The sequence below is a fragment of the Trachypithecus francoisi genome, unplaced genomic scaffold (assembly GCF_009764315.1).
Source record: "Trachypithecus francoisi isolate TF-2019V2 unplaced genomic scaffold, Tfra_2.0 Lachesis_group11, whole genome shotgun sequence".
Classification (NCBI taxonomy): domain Eukaryota; kingdom Metazoa; phylum Chordata; class Mammalia; order Primates; family Cercopithecidae; genus Trachypithecus; species Trachypithecus francoisi.
Window position 1 is genome coordinate 43,883,982 of NW_022681456.1, and position 17,658 is coordinate 43,901,639.

At 35.3% G+C, this 17,658-nt stretch overlaps 1 protein-coding gene across 6 annotated transcripts in view; it reads left to right on the top strand.

Annotated features, from left to right (window-relative positions):
- The window catches only part of ATP2B1 (ATPase plasma membrane Ca2+ transporting 1), a 117,587-nt gene that overhangs the window by 71,973 nt on the left and 27,956 nt on the right, over window positions 1–17,658 (top strand). For all 6 annotated transcript variants that reach the window (XM_033221102.1, XM_033221099.1, XM_033221098.1 and 3 more), the window contains exons 6-12: window positions 2,942–3,082; window positions 5,807–5,845; window positions 6,929–7,090; window positions 9,098–9,312; window positions 11,688–11,930; window positions 13,253–13,494; window positions 16,423–16,660. In XM_033221102.1, the coding sequence (XP_033076993.1) occupies window positions 2,942–3,082; window positions 5,807–5,845; window positions 6,929–7,090; window positions 9,098–9,312; window positions 11,688–11,930; window positions 13,253–13,494; window positions 16,423–16,660 (1,280 nt within the window). The remainder of the gene's footprint in view (window positions 1–2,941; window positions 3,083–5,806; window positions 5,846–6,928; window positions 7,091–9,097; window positions 9,313–11,687; window positions 11,931–13,252; window positions 13,495–16,422; window positions 16,661–17,658) is intronic.

Below are 17,658 nucleotides of genomic sequence, written 5' to 3' on the forward strand. Positions count from 1 at the left end.
AGGTCAATTAAGTTAGAATCACAACTTTGGAGCAAAACCTAAGTTTAACCATAACTTTTTAAGATTTATAAATGCATGCCAAAAGAAGCCTATTGCGAAGAACCCGACACATTTATATTGGCCACAAAGTCTTATTGCAAAAAAATCAGAGTAATTACACTTATAAACACCATTATAAATAGGATAAAAGTTCAAATTCTAATACAGACTTACGTTTCATCAAAAAAAAAAAATCTTGAGATGTGTATACTTTCAGTATCCTGTGCCACTTAGAACATTCACACCCTATTTGGATTCTTCTTTGTATTGGTGTGCTTGTAATTTATACCAAATAGCCAGAAAGAACTTGGATATATAAGTATAATGTATTAACTCATTAACTCATTCTACTTACCTTGCTATGCTTCTAAGAAACTGTAGTTAATGTTAACCAAATAAAATCTATAACCTTTCCAAAGGAGAGGGAAGCTATCTAATCATACCTTACCATCACAGATTAACCAGACCACAATGTGTAACAAATTAAGATAGTCTCCTGTTTGCTATGTATACTGCATGGACTTTTATGTACATCTCACTTATTTACATAGTGCTTAGCTCTTCAGGTTGATTTCCTTTAACTGAACTTTGGTCCTTTCTGTTTTAACGGAGATGACTGGTAAGCTTTATGTAGACTCAGGTTCCTGACACACCAAGTATACCAGGAGAACTCTATAAATTTCCCACATTTAAGAAAAGACTGAAATAACTTTGTAGAGTCCCTTATCGCAGTATGGGTGGGAAAGTTTTTCTGCATTTATTTCCCTATTCCAAAAATGTACTAAAAAGCATGACATGCATTTATTTTTAAATTTACTCTCATGATGCCGTCTCTGACTGCTGTTCTTGGCTTCTTAAGTTTAGATTTTTAAAAGCAGTATTCAGTTAGTGGTGGGGAAAGACTTAAAACTGTTTACTTTGCCTGAGCACATTCACTGCCAACATCTGATTACCTGTGGTAAGGCAAAATAGAACCTAAAACATTGGAGTCTGGAAAAAAACAGAATTGTTAAAAGAAATAAGTTGTATACTTACTGTTTCACTATCTTGAATTGTATTTCTTGTTTTCCCTGCACTTTCACTGGCAAAGAAGCTAATAACTAGTGAAATAATCAACATAGATTTTTAAAAGCAAGAAAGCAGAGGCCTAAAAAACAATTTTGAATGAGTTACTCAGTAATTAATAGCCAAATATAGATTCTTAAATACTTGAGTAAGTACATATATTTTATGAACGTACTTAGCAAATATTCCTAGAGCATCAACTTGGTACATAAGATTATGGTAGATACTACGTTCACTATGCTCCAGAAGGTTGTAAATGACGAAATAAAATACAAATCAGTGATAACTGTAAATCAGTGATAACACTAAAGAAGACTTTAGTGTTAAAAAAAAAAAAGTTACTTTAAAGACTCCTTAAAACTAACAAAAAGATTAGAATAGAGGAATTAGAAGCCTTTTAGTGAATCAGGAAAAATATAGAGATGTGGATGTACAAGTTAGAGAACCGTAAGCAAACTTATCAGCATTATAACTAACGAAGAATATACTCTTTATCCTCTGACAGAACTGGACTGAATATTTGCCTTGACATTTAATAGTTGTATAACCTTCAGGCTGAGCACGGTGACTCGCACCTGTAATTCCAGCACTTTGGGGACTGAGACAGGAGACAATTATTGAGACCAGCCTGGGTGACACAGACCCTGTCTCTACAAAAAAAAAAAGTAGTTGTATAACCTTGGGCAAGTTTCTAGAAAATTAGAATAGTAATGCCTGCCAACATGCAAAATTGTTTTGATGGACATAGTCAGAATTTAGTCCATGTTCTCATCTCTGATTCCTAGTTTTCTGTAATGAAATTTTGTGTTAGAGTAGCGGATGAGTTAAATTTGTAAGATTGGGTTGGTCTCAAGGTGAGGACTTTGGACTCAATCCAGTAGGCAACGAAGAATCAGAAATTTTTGAGCCATGAGAAGTATATGATGAAATCACATTTTAGGAAGATTAAAACGGATTTCAGGATGAACTGAGAAGACACAGAGACTAAGTAGGGGGCTATTGCAATTATGAAGATGGGCAGAAATGAAAGCTTGTGTTGGGTAGAGGTTGTGAAGTTGGGTGTGGGAAATGTGAAATTGGTTGTCATTGATACATATAAGCAGTGTTTTTCTCAGAGAAATGTCCCTCATACCTTAGGTTACAATTAATAATGAGCATTCATTGAACCCCTACAAATTCTAGGCAGTATGCTAAACACTTTACATTTATAAGTTTATATGAGAAATGTAAATCTCATTATATTTCTATGAATTGTACAGACAGGGAACTGAGTTATTACAATTTACCTAATATTATATGGTAAGTGAGTAGTAGATTGAGCTTTGAACTTGGATATGACTGATTAGAGTTAAAACCTTAAGTATAAGAAATAAGTTTTATTTAATGTCTTACTAAGTTTATTTTATTGATCCAGACATGGTGGCTCACATCTGTAATCCCAACATTTTGGGTGGCCAAGACGGGAGGATTGCTTGAGCCCAGGAGTTTGAGACCAGCCTGAGCAACATAGTGAGACCCTGTCTCTACAAAATTTTTTTAAAAAAATTAGCAGAGTGTAGTGGCATGTACCTGTGGTCACAGCTACTCGGGAGGGTTACTTCAGCCCAGGAGATCCAGGCTGTAGTAAGCCATGTTCACACTGTTGCACTCCAGCCTGAGTGACAGACCAAGACCCTGTCTCAAAAAAAAAAAAAAAAAAAAAAAATATATATATATATATATATTATTATTTTCTAAATGTTGAGGATGTTAAAAACAGTATTACCGAAGTTTGAAATTTGGTGTAGCAAGGAAATCTATTAGAATTTTTAAAAACAAACTATGTTTTTGGTTATAGGTACTCATGTAATGGAAGGCTCTGGAAGAATGGTAGTTACAGCTGTAGGTGTAAATTCTCAAACTGGAATTATCTTTACCTTACTTGGAGCTGGAGGTGAAGAGGAAGAGAAGAAAGATGAGAAGAAAAAGGAAAAGAAAAGTAAGAATAACAATTTTCTATAATTGGTATTTGGAAATATGGCAAATAATTCTAAGAACTAATACCTTCTTTCAAGAGATTCTGGTATGAAAAATTCTACAAAAAATTAAAAGAAGATTTTTCTTTTAAACTTAGTAGCGTGGGCCTTTAGAGAATACATCAGTCCCCTTTATCATGGCCAGAGAAATTCAGCATCTACTTGAATACTTGCATTGGCATTCTCCTGTGATCTGATCAGCAAAATGAATCGAACTCTCAGTTCCTATTTGTGGATTTTTTTCTGCTACTTTAGCAGTAGCTTTCTTTATCAGCCATATTATATTTTGGTTTCACTGAGCTTTTAGTTTTCTTCAATTATTCACATTTCTACTCTATACTTAATGTGCTTGGTTTTTTAACACAAGACTAGGACTTCACTTTGACACCTTACATTTCTCTTGTTATATTCAGCCCATCATTAGATAACACAATCTTTTTAAAATTTTGATCTATTGTATCTCCTGTCCCTCCAGGTGTTCTGTTATCAGCAAACTTGATAATCATACCATTTATCCACAAGGATCTTACAAGAAACTTATACGCAAGAGACATCTCAGAATCTCATAGTTAGGGGCATGCCACTTTTAAAAAGCCCTCCCTACCCTGCTTCCAAGTGTCTGCTGTACCACCCTTCCTTTCCCACTCAGGATCACCCCTCTGGAGTCTTTTCCCTTTAGGTTGACAGCATTTACTGTGGTTTAGCTACTTAGATTTATTTAATGTTATTTAGGATAGTAAACCCATATTGTTGTTTCTCACATGAGTATTTTGAAACATTCTAAAATAATGGCCTGGCTAAAATCCTGGTTTGCTGTAACTATAGCAGTGGTTTTAATATTTGAGTGGTTTGTTTTGTTCTTTGAGTTTTGCCATTAGCTATAAAATCTCTATTTGAAACAAAAATGTATGTGAAAAGTTCTAGACTCAGATCCAGGTGGCAAGCCCCCCATTCTAGGTTTTTTTCCTATGTCCTCCTTGAAGCAGCTCTCAGTGTGCTTCCATAGGTTTCTTAAGGCTGAGTAGAATGCAGTTTGAAAACCAGCACAATAATGGTTCCATTTATTAAGTGTTTTACATGCACTATCTCATTAATCCTCACAACTGTATAAAGTAAAGACTATTTTTTTTTTTACTGATGAGTAAACTGAGGTTTATGGAGATTATGTCATTTGCTCTAGATCAAAGTGCTAGTAAGTGGCAGGTCGCACCCTCTTCTGTGGCTCAAGAGTATACTCTTTTATGCTGTGCTCATCCTAATACACAGGAATTGAAAGTCACAGGACGCTGAAGGGAAGTTTGCATCCTGACTTTATTCCACAGTGTCTTTTCCAGTAAGCTCCTTTTCCCCCTAAGTCTTATACACTGGTTTTATTAGTCCAGAACATTCCCCAGAAATTAACATCTAATTTGTTGACTCCCTTTTTTTGTTTTGTTTTGTTTTGTTTTTAAAAGAACAGGGCAACATTTTTTCATCTGTGGACCTCCAGCCCTTCTCCCATTCCCTTGACTACCTTGGCGATTACTCAGAAGCAGTCCAGGGTAATCTGTCTCAGTTCCCTCAGTGGCCTGGACTGTGGCCCTCTGGTCTCTCCAAACTTGAGCTCATTAAAAGTAGTGAGGTATTATCTTACTATCTCCTCATCAATCTTGAGCTTCTATTCCTTCTTGACCATGTTTGTTCCATGTTTTCCGTTTGAAGATAGTTTTCCTCGATAAAGAAGCTAGAAGAATATAGACTGAATGGTTCTGCTGCTCTTTGTCATTTTTAATATTGTAGTTCCTACTCCAGACAATAGGCCTGTCCCTTCCTTCGTTACTTTATGGCTTCAGATACGTTCATCTTTCTGTTTTTTCCAAATATAAGCTGATTTGGAGAGCTACCTTACCTGGTAGTCTTACTGGTTTATTCTGTACATTCGTATTCTAGTTTTGCTAAGTTGCCTCTCCTATCTTTTGTACATAAAATTTTTGTCCTCAGTCTCATCAACACTCTCCTGTGTGCCAGTTGTCTTTTTTTTTTTTTTTTTTTTTTGAGACGGAGTCTCACTCTATCCCCCAGGCTGGAGTGCAATGGCATGATCCTGGCTCACTGCAACCTCTGCCTCCTGGGTTCAACCAACTCTCCCGCCTCAACCTCCCGAGTAGCTGAGACTACAGGTGCATGCCACCACACCAGGCTAATTTTTTGTTTTTACTGGAGACAGGGTTTCACCATGTTGGCCAGGCTGGTCTTGAACTTCAGACCTCAGATGATCCACCTGCCTTGGCCTCCCAAAGTGCTGGGATTACAGGCGTGAGCCACCACACCCGGCTGCCCATTGTCTTTTTATAACATCCCTTCCTCCTCCCTCTCCACCCCTGCCCTTTTCTGCTTTCTTAGGGTTGTATTTGGTTTTAAAATCTTCTGTATCATATTTAGGTTTGTTACAGCTTATAAAATAGTGAAGTCTTATGGAAAAATAAAACAAATATAGACACCCTAAATTATTTTGCAGTATTCTCCCATAGGTGAGACTTAGGGAGTGATTGACCCAGCAGGTCATCACAAGTCAAATGTTTGCTAATCTGTAGACACACACACCGTTGTGTAACAACTGTTATAGAAATGTGAACTACTTCTGCATAATTTAGCATGGCTGTATTCATTTCTTTTGGAAAGCTTTAATTCCCATTTTGTTCCTACAGATAAGAAACAAGATGGAGCTATTGAGAATCGCAACAAAGGTAAATTTAGGAGGACAGAAGTACAGTGAGCTTGTTTTCAGTATAGCCAAAGATCTACTGTGTACCATATTTATTCAAAAGTAAGATACATGTGGCAGGGAAAATCAGCAATATATGTTAGCTTGGATTAACCTTTCTTCCTGCCGTTATCTTAGTCTTGTTATCACTACAATGTTAATGGTAATAAGATTTTAAGTATGATTTGTGGTACAAGTTGAGTATCCCTTATCTGAAATGCTTGGGAATAGAAGTGTTTCAGATTTCTGATTTTTTTTTTTTTTTTTTCGGATTTTGGAATATCTGCATGTACATAATGAGATATATTGGGGATGAGACCCAGCTCCAAGCATGAAATTTATCTATGCATTGCCATATACACCTTCTACACAGTCTGATTGTAATTTTGTACAATATTTTTAATAATTTTGTGCATGAAACAGAGTTTTAACTATGCCCCATCACACGAGGTCAGGTGTGGAATTTTCCATTTGTGTCATGTCAGTGCTCAAAAAGTTTCAGATTTTGGAGTATTTTAGATTTTGGGATTAGGGTAAGTTTATGTAGATTAACTTTCAACTTAAGTATTTCAAGTATTTGAACATTGGTTATTATATAGTTAGTAGCAAAAATGCATAAGAAACAAAATATATAGCATAAATGTTGCATTTATTTAAGAGTCCATAAATATATGCATATTTCTGTATACATACGGTTATACATAATCTCTATGTCATGGTCATAAATTATAGGGGAAGAATTTATGTTGTTTAGATGTTACCTAACATAACGCACAGGAAAGAAATTTAATATTCTTTAATTCTTAGTTTAAGGACCCTATATGCGTCATCCTCATTACCTAGCACAACATTTTCAAATCTGGTACAAAGTTTCACAACCTAATGTCACTTTTGTCTTATTTTCTCTGTGTAGACACACACACACACACACACACACACTCACAAAGCTGAATGCTTATACCTTTACTGGTTTCTGTAAGAAACTGATTTTTAAAATTTCTTTAAAATGTTAATAATGATATGTGCCTTTAAAGTATAGTGAAGTTGTGTTTGCTCTTAAATGTAGCAAAAGCCCAGGATGGTGCCGCCATGGAAATGCAGCCACTGAAGAGTGAAGAAGGTGGAGATGGTGATGAAAAAGATAAAAAGAAAGCAAATTTGCCAAAAAAGGAAAAATCTGTTTTACAAGGGAAACTTACAAAACTGGCTGTTCAGATTGGCAAAGCAGGTATGATATGGAGAAGAAAATAAAGTGTTTTATTTTTAAATATGCTTTCTGCTTAAAAATTGTCTTTTGACACAGTTAAGCCTGGAAATTGTTGCTTTGTGACTAGAAGGGGAGTTTGAAATATTTTCACTTCTAGCTACAGTGCACCAGGCCCTTTGAGTTACTATAGGTACTTACAATTTGCTAATAAGCGGTCGGGTTAGGATTAGTGTGCCTAAATCTGTCCAGTTAGAAGTCTATGCACTCATCTCTGAATTTCTGCATTAAGTGGAGAAAAGGCAACCTGTGAGGTTATTCAGTTAAGATGAACTAATTGTATTTTAATAAAATTTCATCACACATTTTGCTCATCTTTTTACTGGTTATCTATGAGAATTTTTAGTTATGTCTCTAATGTTAAAGTTCTGCACTGGGGTTATTGTAGTGAGGCTGAAGTTACTACATCACTGCCATCACTAGAAAATACTTGTTAATACAGCTGTTCTTGAAGGGAAAAAGCAGCGCTCTGAGGTTAAAAACAGCATGACCTCCAGCAGTAGTATCTTTTTGGAAGAACACTGTGGATAAATAAGCATGTATTATTGAAATTGCTTAAATTGTATCATTTTACTACTCTCTAGGAATGTGATGGAAAAAGTGACGTTTTTGCTTCTGTCCTCAGTATGCTTATTATCTAATAGCAAATATTTACTCTTTGTAATATGACTCATGTGTCGTGTTGGGGGAAAAGAGTGAATTTGAGGTGGTAAATCCACTTAGTAGACATTAGATTGGGATGTTAGAACCAGATATGTGGACTTACCTTTTCTTTTTTCTTTTTTTTTTTTTGGAGACAGGGTCTCACTCTGTCACCCAGGCTGGAGTACAGTGGCATGATCACAGCTCACTGAACGCTCGACATCCCAAGGCTCAGGTTATCCTCCTGCCTTTGCCCCCTAAGTAGCTGGGACTACAGATGCACGCCACTACACCCGGCTAATTTTTGTAAATTTAATAGAGATGGAGTTTCACCATGTTGCCCAGGCTGGTCTCAAATGCCTGGGCTCAAGTGATCCTCCCACCTCAGCCTCCCAAAGTCTTGGGATTACAGGCGTGAGCCACTGTGCCCAGCTGCCTCTTTTTTGGGGGGGTTGGGGGTGGGAGACGGAATCTCGCTCTGTCACCCAGGCTGGAGTGCAGTGGCACGATCTCAGCTCACTGCAGCCTCAGCCTCCCGGGTTCAGGCGATCCTCCTGCCTCAGCCGGAGTAGCTGGTATTACAGGCACGTGCCATCATGCCCAGCTAATTTTTGTATCTTTGTAGAGATGAGATTTCACTATGTTTGGCTGGTCTCAAATTCCTGACCTCAGGTGATCCACCCACCTCAGCCTCCCAAAGTGCTGGGATTACAGGCGTGAGCCAATGCACCCAGCCAGCTGCCCTATTTTTTCATACACATGTCAAAAAGTAGAGTATCCCACAAGATACATGGTTAACTCTTGGTTCACTAAGTTAATGAAACAGTAAGGATAGAGCAAAAAAAATTGAAGAAATAATAGTTCGTACTATGTAATTTTATTTAATGTTATTTTTTAAAAACATGGGTTGAGTATTTAATTCCAGGTCTCCCCATTGATCAGATTTTTACCAGTTTCTCTTTAAGCATTAGGGAGCTTGCTTCTTGGATATGTAAAGCACCAGTTTATTCTAAGCTTTGGGTACTTCCTTATCATTGCGTATTATTTTTGTCTCAGTTTCAGTACAAGGCCAAAGATATAATTAAGTCTAAGGAAAGAATCCTAAGTGTTTTTCTCCCAGTTCTCCTGGGGACAAGACTGTACTTGGAAGCAAAAAATTGAATCCGACAATGTCAAGTTATAAGTTAGGTACAAGAAAGAAGTAACAATTTCTCAGAGAAATTCAGTACTATCGAGCAAGTTATAACTCTTTACAGTGGTTAATATATATCTGGCAGTGGTTAGTGTCTGGAACTTTAAATAATCACATTTTTCTTTCTATTTTGAAAGGTCTGTTGATGTCTGCCATCACAGTTATCATTTTAGTATTGTATTTTGTCATTGACACCTTTTGGGTTCAGAAAAGACCATGGCTTGCTGAATGCACACCAATTTATATACAGTACTTTGTGAAGTTCTTCATTATTGGAGTTACGGTTTTAGTGGTCGCGGTGCCAGAAGGTCTTCCACTTGCAGTCACGATCTCACTGGCTTATTCAGTCAAAGTAAGTAGAAAATTGTTCAGTAGACATTGTTATGTTTAAAGCCTTAGCTGGTATAGAAAATGCCCATCTAGTTACTCCTTTTCTGCTTCTGAAAGAGAGGACTTTCATAAATGTACACTATTTTCTCTAGAAATGTTGTCATTGATGCCCTGTACCTCCCACCAGTTGAATATCTCTGTAAGAGACCTGTGCATTCCATATAGGGCAGCCTTCACACAGTACTAAGCACGACTCTGCTGGGCACAGTTCTAGTGTGATTTTCGCTACGTGATAGTTATATTGTCAAGTCACGTCACCTCTTTCCCGTCTGTAAAATTAAGGTGAGCGAGTTAGGCTCATGTTTCTAAAAATAAAAACAAATTAAAAAATTATGATTTCCATGTGTAAAACCTTTCAGTTAGTTCTCATGACAATTAGAGTAAAATTCAAACTCTACCATGGCCTGCAAGGCCCTGCCAATCTGGCCTTTGCTTACCTTTCAGTGCTCATTCCCTGCTCCTCTGGCCCAACCTCACCAGTCTTCCTAATGATTTTCAAACATCTCAACTGTATTCTTACTTCAGGGCCCACATGTTCCTTCCTTTGAGTAACCTGCTCTCTTTCTTTATTCATAAAGTCTCTTCAAGTGTCACCTTCCTCTGACCACTTGATTTATAGTAGCTCAGTCCTTCTTGTTCTCCAAGTAGAATACTAAGAAATGAGCTTTGATGGCTTTGCTTACTGCTATTTACCTTAAAGTCATAAAAGATTATTAATTTATTTTTATCAATTTTCTATCTTACGGAAAAGGTGGATTGGATTTTTTTTTTTTTTTTTAAACATAGCTTGGACAATTTTGAACTTTTTTTTTCAAAATGATCTTGCAGGTAAAAAATTATAACCAAACGAAGAATGCTGCTTTTGTAAATTTTCAAATGTTAATTACTAGTTCTCCTTAAGAAACGTTGCTGACAGTGAGCAATATTAATTAATTAGTCATCGTTTCTACCTTTGCACTCTTCATTATTAGACCTGTCTTGATAAGAATGTTTTTTGCTTACTGTTTGAGTTTATTTTCTTTTCAGGCATTTAACAACTTTCGTTTTAAAAATAAATTGGTAAATGTATCAAAGTGATAAAATACAGTATAATCATCTGTTTGTCCTTTTTTGATATTTTAAAGTAATTTGAAATATTTGGGGTAAATACAAGTTTTGGACACAGAACAGTCATTTTACCAAACTGTTCATTAGTTTATTTTGAGTAGTCATTAATGATACTAATTTTTCAATTGATTGGAACGATACTGGTAGGATTGATTTATGTTTTTTGAATATAAAATTAGTAAGAACAAGTTAACTACTTTTTTAAGCCTTTATTAGATGTTTATCTAGCTCTAATGTTACCAATTACTGTTCTTTTCACAGAGGTGTAGTCTTTATGGATTCTCTGTTAGTGTTTCACAAAACTGAACATGGTTTCTTTACTGCAAAACTTCATTCTTCTAATCTTTAATATGTAAATCACAAGTAATTTAGGAAGTACGCATCTGTTTTTCACATATTTTTTTCAAGGAACCAATTTTTTTGCAGTATCTTGCATATTAGTCATCACAGAAAACACTTTGTAAAATAACTTCATATAGTTTTTAACCCATTCCACATTAAGTGCTGAGAACTAATTATAAGGTATTTTAGCTTAAATGCCCTGTGAAACTACTGTGAAAACTGTTGGTTTTAGAAATGATTTTTTCTGTTGTAAATGAGAGAAAGAAGTGAGACACAGTTTGCTGCTAAGGATGAAAATGCCAAGTCTGCCAGCATATAGAATAGCTAAAAAATGACTCATTCTAGTTTTGATATCTTAACTCTTTCAGAATTAATAATAAAAATACCAAGCAACTACATACCCACAAGCTCTTTATTTTAGCTGATAAAAGCCATTTTTTCCTTGGCACTGATGTAAGAATCTTTTGTTTTCCACTTAATAGGGAGGCTTAATCCTTTAATATACTCTTGCACTACTATAAGTACCACTGTACAGATTGTCATTGCTCTTGTAATGTGAGGACATTTTGCAAAAACCGTTGGAGACATATAATATATTCAGTGTTATTTGTTTATGGATGCAGGTACCTGAACGGATTTACTAGGTTATGTTATGCAGCAATAAAATGATTGAAACCCCAGAAAGCTCTAGCACTGTGTTTAGCTTATTGTAATAGGTCAAATATGCTAAAAAAAAAAAATTTAGTATTACAGTGGTACTTTATACATTATATTTATAGAAAGCTGGGAGTTTTAGTTCTAATTTTAAACAATTTATAATCATTTTAATGTAATGAGGTGATTGGTTTTATATGCAGCTTAACTAGTTTTTTTTTTTTTTTAATGTAGAAAATGATGAAAGATAATAACTTAGTAAGGCATCTGGATGCTTGTGAAACCATGGGAAATGCTACAGCTATTTGTTCAGATAAAACAGGAACTTTGACAATGAACAGAATGACAGTTGTTCAAGCTTACATAAATGAAAAACATTATAAAAAGGTTCCTGAGCCAGAAGCTATTCCACCAAATATTTTGTCCTATCTTGTAACAGGAATTTCTGTGAATTGTGCTTATACATCAAAAATATTGGTAAGGTTTTTGAAATAATTTATATATATGAAAATTAATTTTTAAATCTATAATGATGGGACTATATGTACGTCTTCAGACCCACCATTACTGTGTGTAAAGTTAACTGTGTTAAGTTTTTAAAAGGCATATATTTATTTATATAATGGTTTTTAAATTTGTGTTATGAGTGAGGTCTGCTGATCAACATAAACATTGTTTACTTACGTTTTTCTCCTCCTATATTTTGAATTTCCTGTGTTCAGAAACTCTCCACCCTTATAACCAGAACATGTATTTAATTTTAAATTATTGTTAAACTCATTTTTGAGAAAGATCAAGCTGTCTTACTGTAGTAGGTCAGCTCTCAACTTAGAGAAAATTTTGAAGCCTGATTTCAACTTAAAATAACATGTTTTATATATGCTTGCCATGTTCTCTGTTTGGTTTCTCAGTAGTTTCTACCTAAAAGGTGGTGCTTAGACCTTTGTAGAACTAATGCAGTAAAGTAATTCTAGACGTGTGCCACCACATAAAACAAAATTTTCAACTTTACAAGTTTTGGAAATCTTATTTATAACACAAAGCATGCAATGTTATTTTTGACTTAATCTCTTCTAGTGATTTATGGATGAAAATCGTTAACAAAAATAATATTGCAAGCTGTTCATTAGGGAAAACATACATGAATTGGTTGATTGCATTGGAAAGTTATGGGATCTTGGTTCTAGATCTAACTTTGCCTTTTACTAGCTGAGAGTCTGAGCTACCTTCTTTAATTACTGAGTAAAGATGATCACATCAGCCCTTAATCCCATTGTGATGATTATGTAAGGTAGTATTTCTGAAGGCACTGTGAAGGAAATAAAGCTTCTCACTGCGTTTAAGAGAACAATATTTTAATGCATGTACTTTTAATCCATAAAAATTGGTAAAGTAGATTTAATTTTGAATGATTTAGTATTAAAGTTAAGTGAAAAGGAAATTAAAATTAAGTTCCACTCTGTATTAGGAACCAACTATAAACTTTATACATCTTATATCATTTAGTTTTGGGGTCGTAAGTGCTCCTGTTTTACAGATACTGAAGCCAAGGACCACAGCAGTTGGGCAATTGTCAAATTTCACGTAGCTAGTAAGTGGCAGGACTGAGATTAGAATCCATGTCATTCTCACCCCAGGCTCCTTTCTACCTTACTTTTCTGTGTCCTTCTTTAAAGTGTTGATATTAGACAATTGTTCTGTAATTTTATTTTAGAATGTCTCATTCTGTTTTACATTATAAATTAAATGTTCGTAGAGAAACGAGATGATACTAGCTACTAAACCTTTTTCTCTTATAGCCCCCAGAGAAAGAGGGTGGATTACCTCGTCACGTTGGTAATAAAACTGAATGTGCCTTGTTGGGACTTCTTTTGGATTTAAAACGGGATTATCAGGATGTTAGAAATGAAATACCAGAAGAAGCACTGTACAAAGTCTACACCTTCAATTCTGTTAGGAAATCCATGAGTACTGTTCTGAAAAATTCAGATGGAAGTTACCGAATATTCAGCAAGGGTGCATCTGAGATAATTCTGAAAAAGTAAGAGTAAAATGCTTAGATGAATAAATTGCTGACTATAGTTGCTTTATGGAATATCTACTGTATTGTTATTGTTGTTGTCTTCTTTTTGTGAACATCAGGCATTTGATAGGACTTCAGAGCTTTTTAGCATATTTTATGGTATCCAGATAGATATTTGCTGCAGCTATTCTGCCATTTTCACACTCTAGCTTCTCTTATTTCTTAGTATTTTACTATAGGGAAAATAAACTCGTTACATTCAGTCTGGTATGTTTAATGAAGTATAGTTTGATGTTTATTTTTAGAAGTTGATTTACTTGTTTTTTAATATGTAGAATCTTGAAAAACCTGGGAAGAAAATTAAGTTTATGTCTCTTTTTTGTTTGTTTGTTTAAGATGGAGGTTCCCTGTATCACCCAGGCTGGAGTGCAGTGGCGCCATTTCAGCTCACTTCATCCTCTGCCCCTGGGTTCAAGGGATTCTCTTGCCTCAGCCTCCCAAGTAACTGGGATTACAGGCACCTGCTACCACACCTGGCTAATTTTTGTATTTTTAGTAGAGTCAGGGTTTCACCATGTTGGCCAGGCTGGTCTTGAACTCCTGACCTCAAGTAATCTGCCTGTGTCGGCCTCCCAGAGTGCTGGGATTACAGATGTGAGTCACCGCACCTGGCCTTAAGTTTAGATCTTCAGCGCTCATTGTGGTTACTGGACTCAGAATGTGATATGAGAATTATGGAATAATTTTTAGAATAGCAAAGCATAAAAGCTGGATCTTGAAAATTCCCCATTTATATCAAAATGAGATTTATCATATTTATGCGGCTGCAGTGTCATATTTAAATACTCCTGTCATTTTGAATACTAATTTTTCTTTCTTGCTGTCCTTTTACAGACCAGTAGCTTTAATTTTGCTGTAACATGTTCACATATAATTCTCCTGATGTTTATTTGATATTAAGGTGGTAAAATTATTTTGGTTTCTTTAATTCCATTAAAGAAGTAGAGAACTGGTTTTAAAAAAAAATACTAGTGTAGAGCAATTTGGGAAAATTGGAACTCATTTGAAATTATAATATTTAAAATATTAAAGTAAATATTTAAAATATACTTTTAATTTGCTTACATGTGGATTATAAACCAGTATTAATGAACACTTTACAATTAGTTTAAGAGACAAATATATAAATAAATAACTGAAGGCAGCATATAATAAATTGGTGCAAAGTTTTTGGGTGAGAGATCACACTGTAGGGATGGGGCATTTAAGATAGGTTTTGGTATGAAATGAGAACTTTGACGTTAGAGAAACCACAGCAGGTCATATTTGGGAGGGGAATATCTGGTTGTATAGTTCAGCTGAATAGTGATGGGTTTTTGTGGCACACAGGCCATATAGAGCTTTCTTCTTGCCACAGTACACTCAGTTACCTGATTTCATTGTAAAAGGTTAGAAATTTGTTTCATCTCTGGCTTGTGGGTAGTAGATAGATGGTTTAGAAGAGAATTTTTTTTTAATCAAAACTGATCATGCATTGACTCTTCCTCTGCAACTAACTAGCTTTGGGATATGGAGCAGATTCTTCCCTTACTTCTGTTTTCCTCGTCTGAGAGAGGGGGTGATGACCACCAACTCTGTGGCACTTAAATGAAATAATGCATACCAACTATCTAGCATGAAGCCTGATGGACAGTAAACATACAGCAAGTGTTCTCACAGTAATATTTGCATTGTGATGTGGAGACTTTTTAAATGTTGGGCTGAACAATTAAAATTAAATAAGCCAGATAATACAAATGAAGTATTTTTTTCTTCAAGTAGTAGAATCATCAAAGCTGTGATTAAAGATAATTCTTGCATTAGGGAACAAGGTGGGTTAGAGGAAAAAAAAATCAGCTACAGACAGATATCAGTTAAAAGTCTATTGCTATCACAGTAGCTGTAGCTTTGTAGCTTGAAGTAAGAACCAGAAGGAAGTAGTAGCAGGAGAAATAAAAAGGAGTGGACACATTGAGGAGGCTGTTCAGAGGGGAAATGTATAGGACTTAGGAGCTAATAGTAGAGAGATGATCAGGAAAAATAAGTATTAAAGTGAAATTTTAGACTTACATCAAAATGATGATCAAATGTACTGTTGATGCACATTACATGGGCAGTGAAGAGGCGGCTTCCAGGCTTTCATCCATTAAGGTTTAGTACTGATAAAACATTTGGGTAGAATTTTTCAGCAGTGATGGAAAGCTTTGAAAAACAAAGTGGAAGATGCGGATTTGGGAATTACCTCCCTAGAAGCAGGAGGAGATGGCATCATCAAGGGAGAGGAGTATAGAGAGGCATTATGAAAAACAGACTTTAAATAGGTATATAGTGTGATTTTTATTCATTATATAATGAAAGAAAAGGTAGTAGTGTCACTGAAAATAATAATTATTTTAGCATTAACTCTCATTCTGATAGAATGCTTATTTTAACAATAAGTTATTTTTTTTCTTTCATGGTTAAAACAATATAGGTGATGAAACAACATCTCAGGTAAGGGGTTGACTACACTTGGCTTTTTACCTTAAAAGAAGAACACATTTGTGATTTTGGTGTTATTTAAAACTAATGTCTGATTCTGTACCAAAATGGTGAAGTATATATAGTTTATTCTCCGTGGCCACCCAGGGATTCTTTGAAAGCACTGCATTTCCAAAAGAGAAGGTTTAGAGAAGTTCTAGAGTAACTGCTAAATGGAGAACTATCAAATGAGAACCATACATATTAGTTCTGTTTTGTAAAGGGGAGGGTGAAAAGTGAATTTAAGTCTATAAAAATGAATTATATGTAATTCTCTAAATTCCAGATATCAGATCCCATGATTTCTAGGCCTGCCAGTTCACTTAAATGGCATTAACCATTATTTTTTTTAAATTATTGATGTTTGGATTCAACATTTCCTTTTAGGTGTTTCAAAATCTTGAGTGCTAATGGTGAGGCAAAAGTGTTCAGACCAAGGGACCGTGATGATATTGTAAAAACTGTGATTGAACCGATGGCATCAGAAGGCTTGAGAACCATATGTCTTGCATTCAGAGATTTTCCAGCAGGAGAACCAGAACCAGAGTGGGATAATGAAAATGATATTGTCACCGGCCTTACATGCATTGCTGTTGTGGGGATTGAAGATCCTGTGAGACCTGAGGTGGTGAAACATTCTGTGTTCTGCATGTGCAGAATCTCGTAACTATAGAGGACCTAGGCCTTAATTGTAACCAGTTTTCTAGTAAAATTCTTGGTGTTTGTGATTTTTTTTTTCCCTGTGTGAACCCAAGATAAGTGAAATAACAGTACCTACGGTGCCATATGCTAGCTTTTGTGGTTTTTAAAGACAGCCTCTCTTTGGGATCCTATGTGTTCATAGCACCATAACCTAGCACAGTGCCTTAAAGTGGGTAGAATTTTCAGTTATTATTTATCTTAAATAATAGGTGCCATTAAGTTATTTGTTTTCAGTCTCTAGACTAGCATTGTCTAGTAGAGCTTTCTGTGATAATAGAAATGTTCTGTATATTGTTCAGTATAGTAGCCACTCGCCATGTGTGACTACTGACATGTAGTTTTCAGTGGGTAGTACAACTGAAAGACAGGATTTTTAAATTTTATTTAATTCAAATTAAAATATCTTGCTAGTAGGTGTCATATAGGATGGTGTGCAGCTCTAGACTGATTTTGCTCTTAAAATTTTTTTTTTTGCTATTTGGTTTTTTTATGTTTTTTAAGTTTGTTGAACAACTACTGTGTGCCAGGCACTATCTTAAGGTACTCGAGACTTAAGAGTTTTGAGATCTGATCCCTGGCCTCAAAGAAGTTACTGTCTTATGTGGAACGAACCAAACACATGATTATTGCAACCCAGTATATTAGTACCTTGCTGGGTATATACAGAGCATGTTATATGAGCAGGGAACACGAGTTCCCAACTTACCCTAATAGCATCTTTTTATTGAGTTCTCACTGTGTGCCATATACTTAAGCCACATGCTTTACATGTAATTTTTTAAATGTCTAACTTTGTGAGGTATGCATACTATTACTCTTATTTGGCAGATTTTTAAAAATCGAGAATGTATAGAGTGTTAGACAGTACACCTAGTGTGTTAAAATACCAGCTTTGTCTAAAACACATGTGCTTAAAAGACT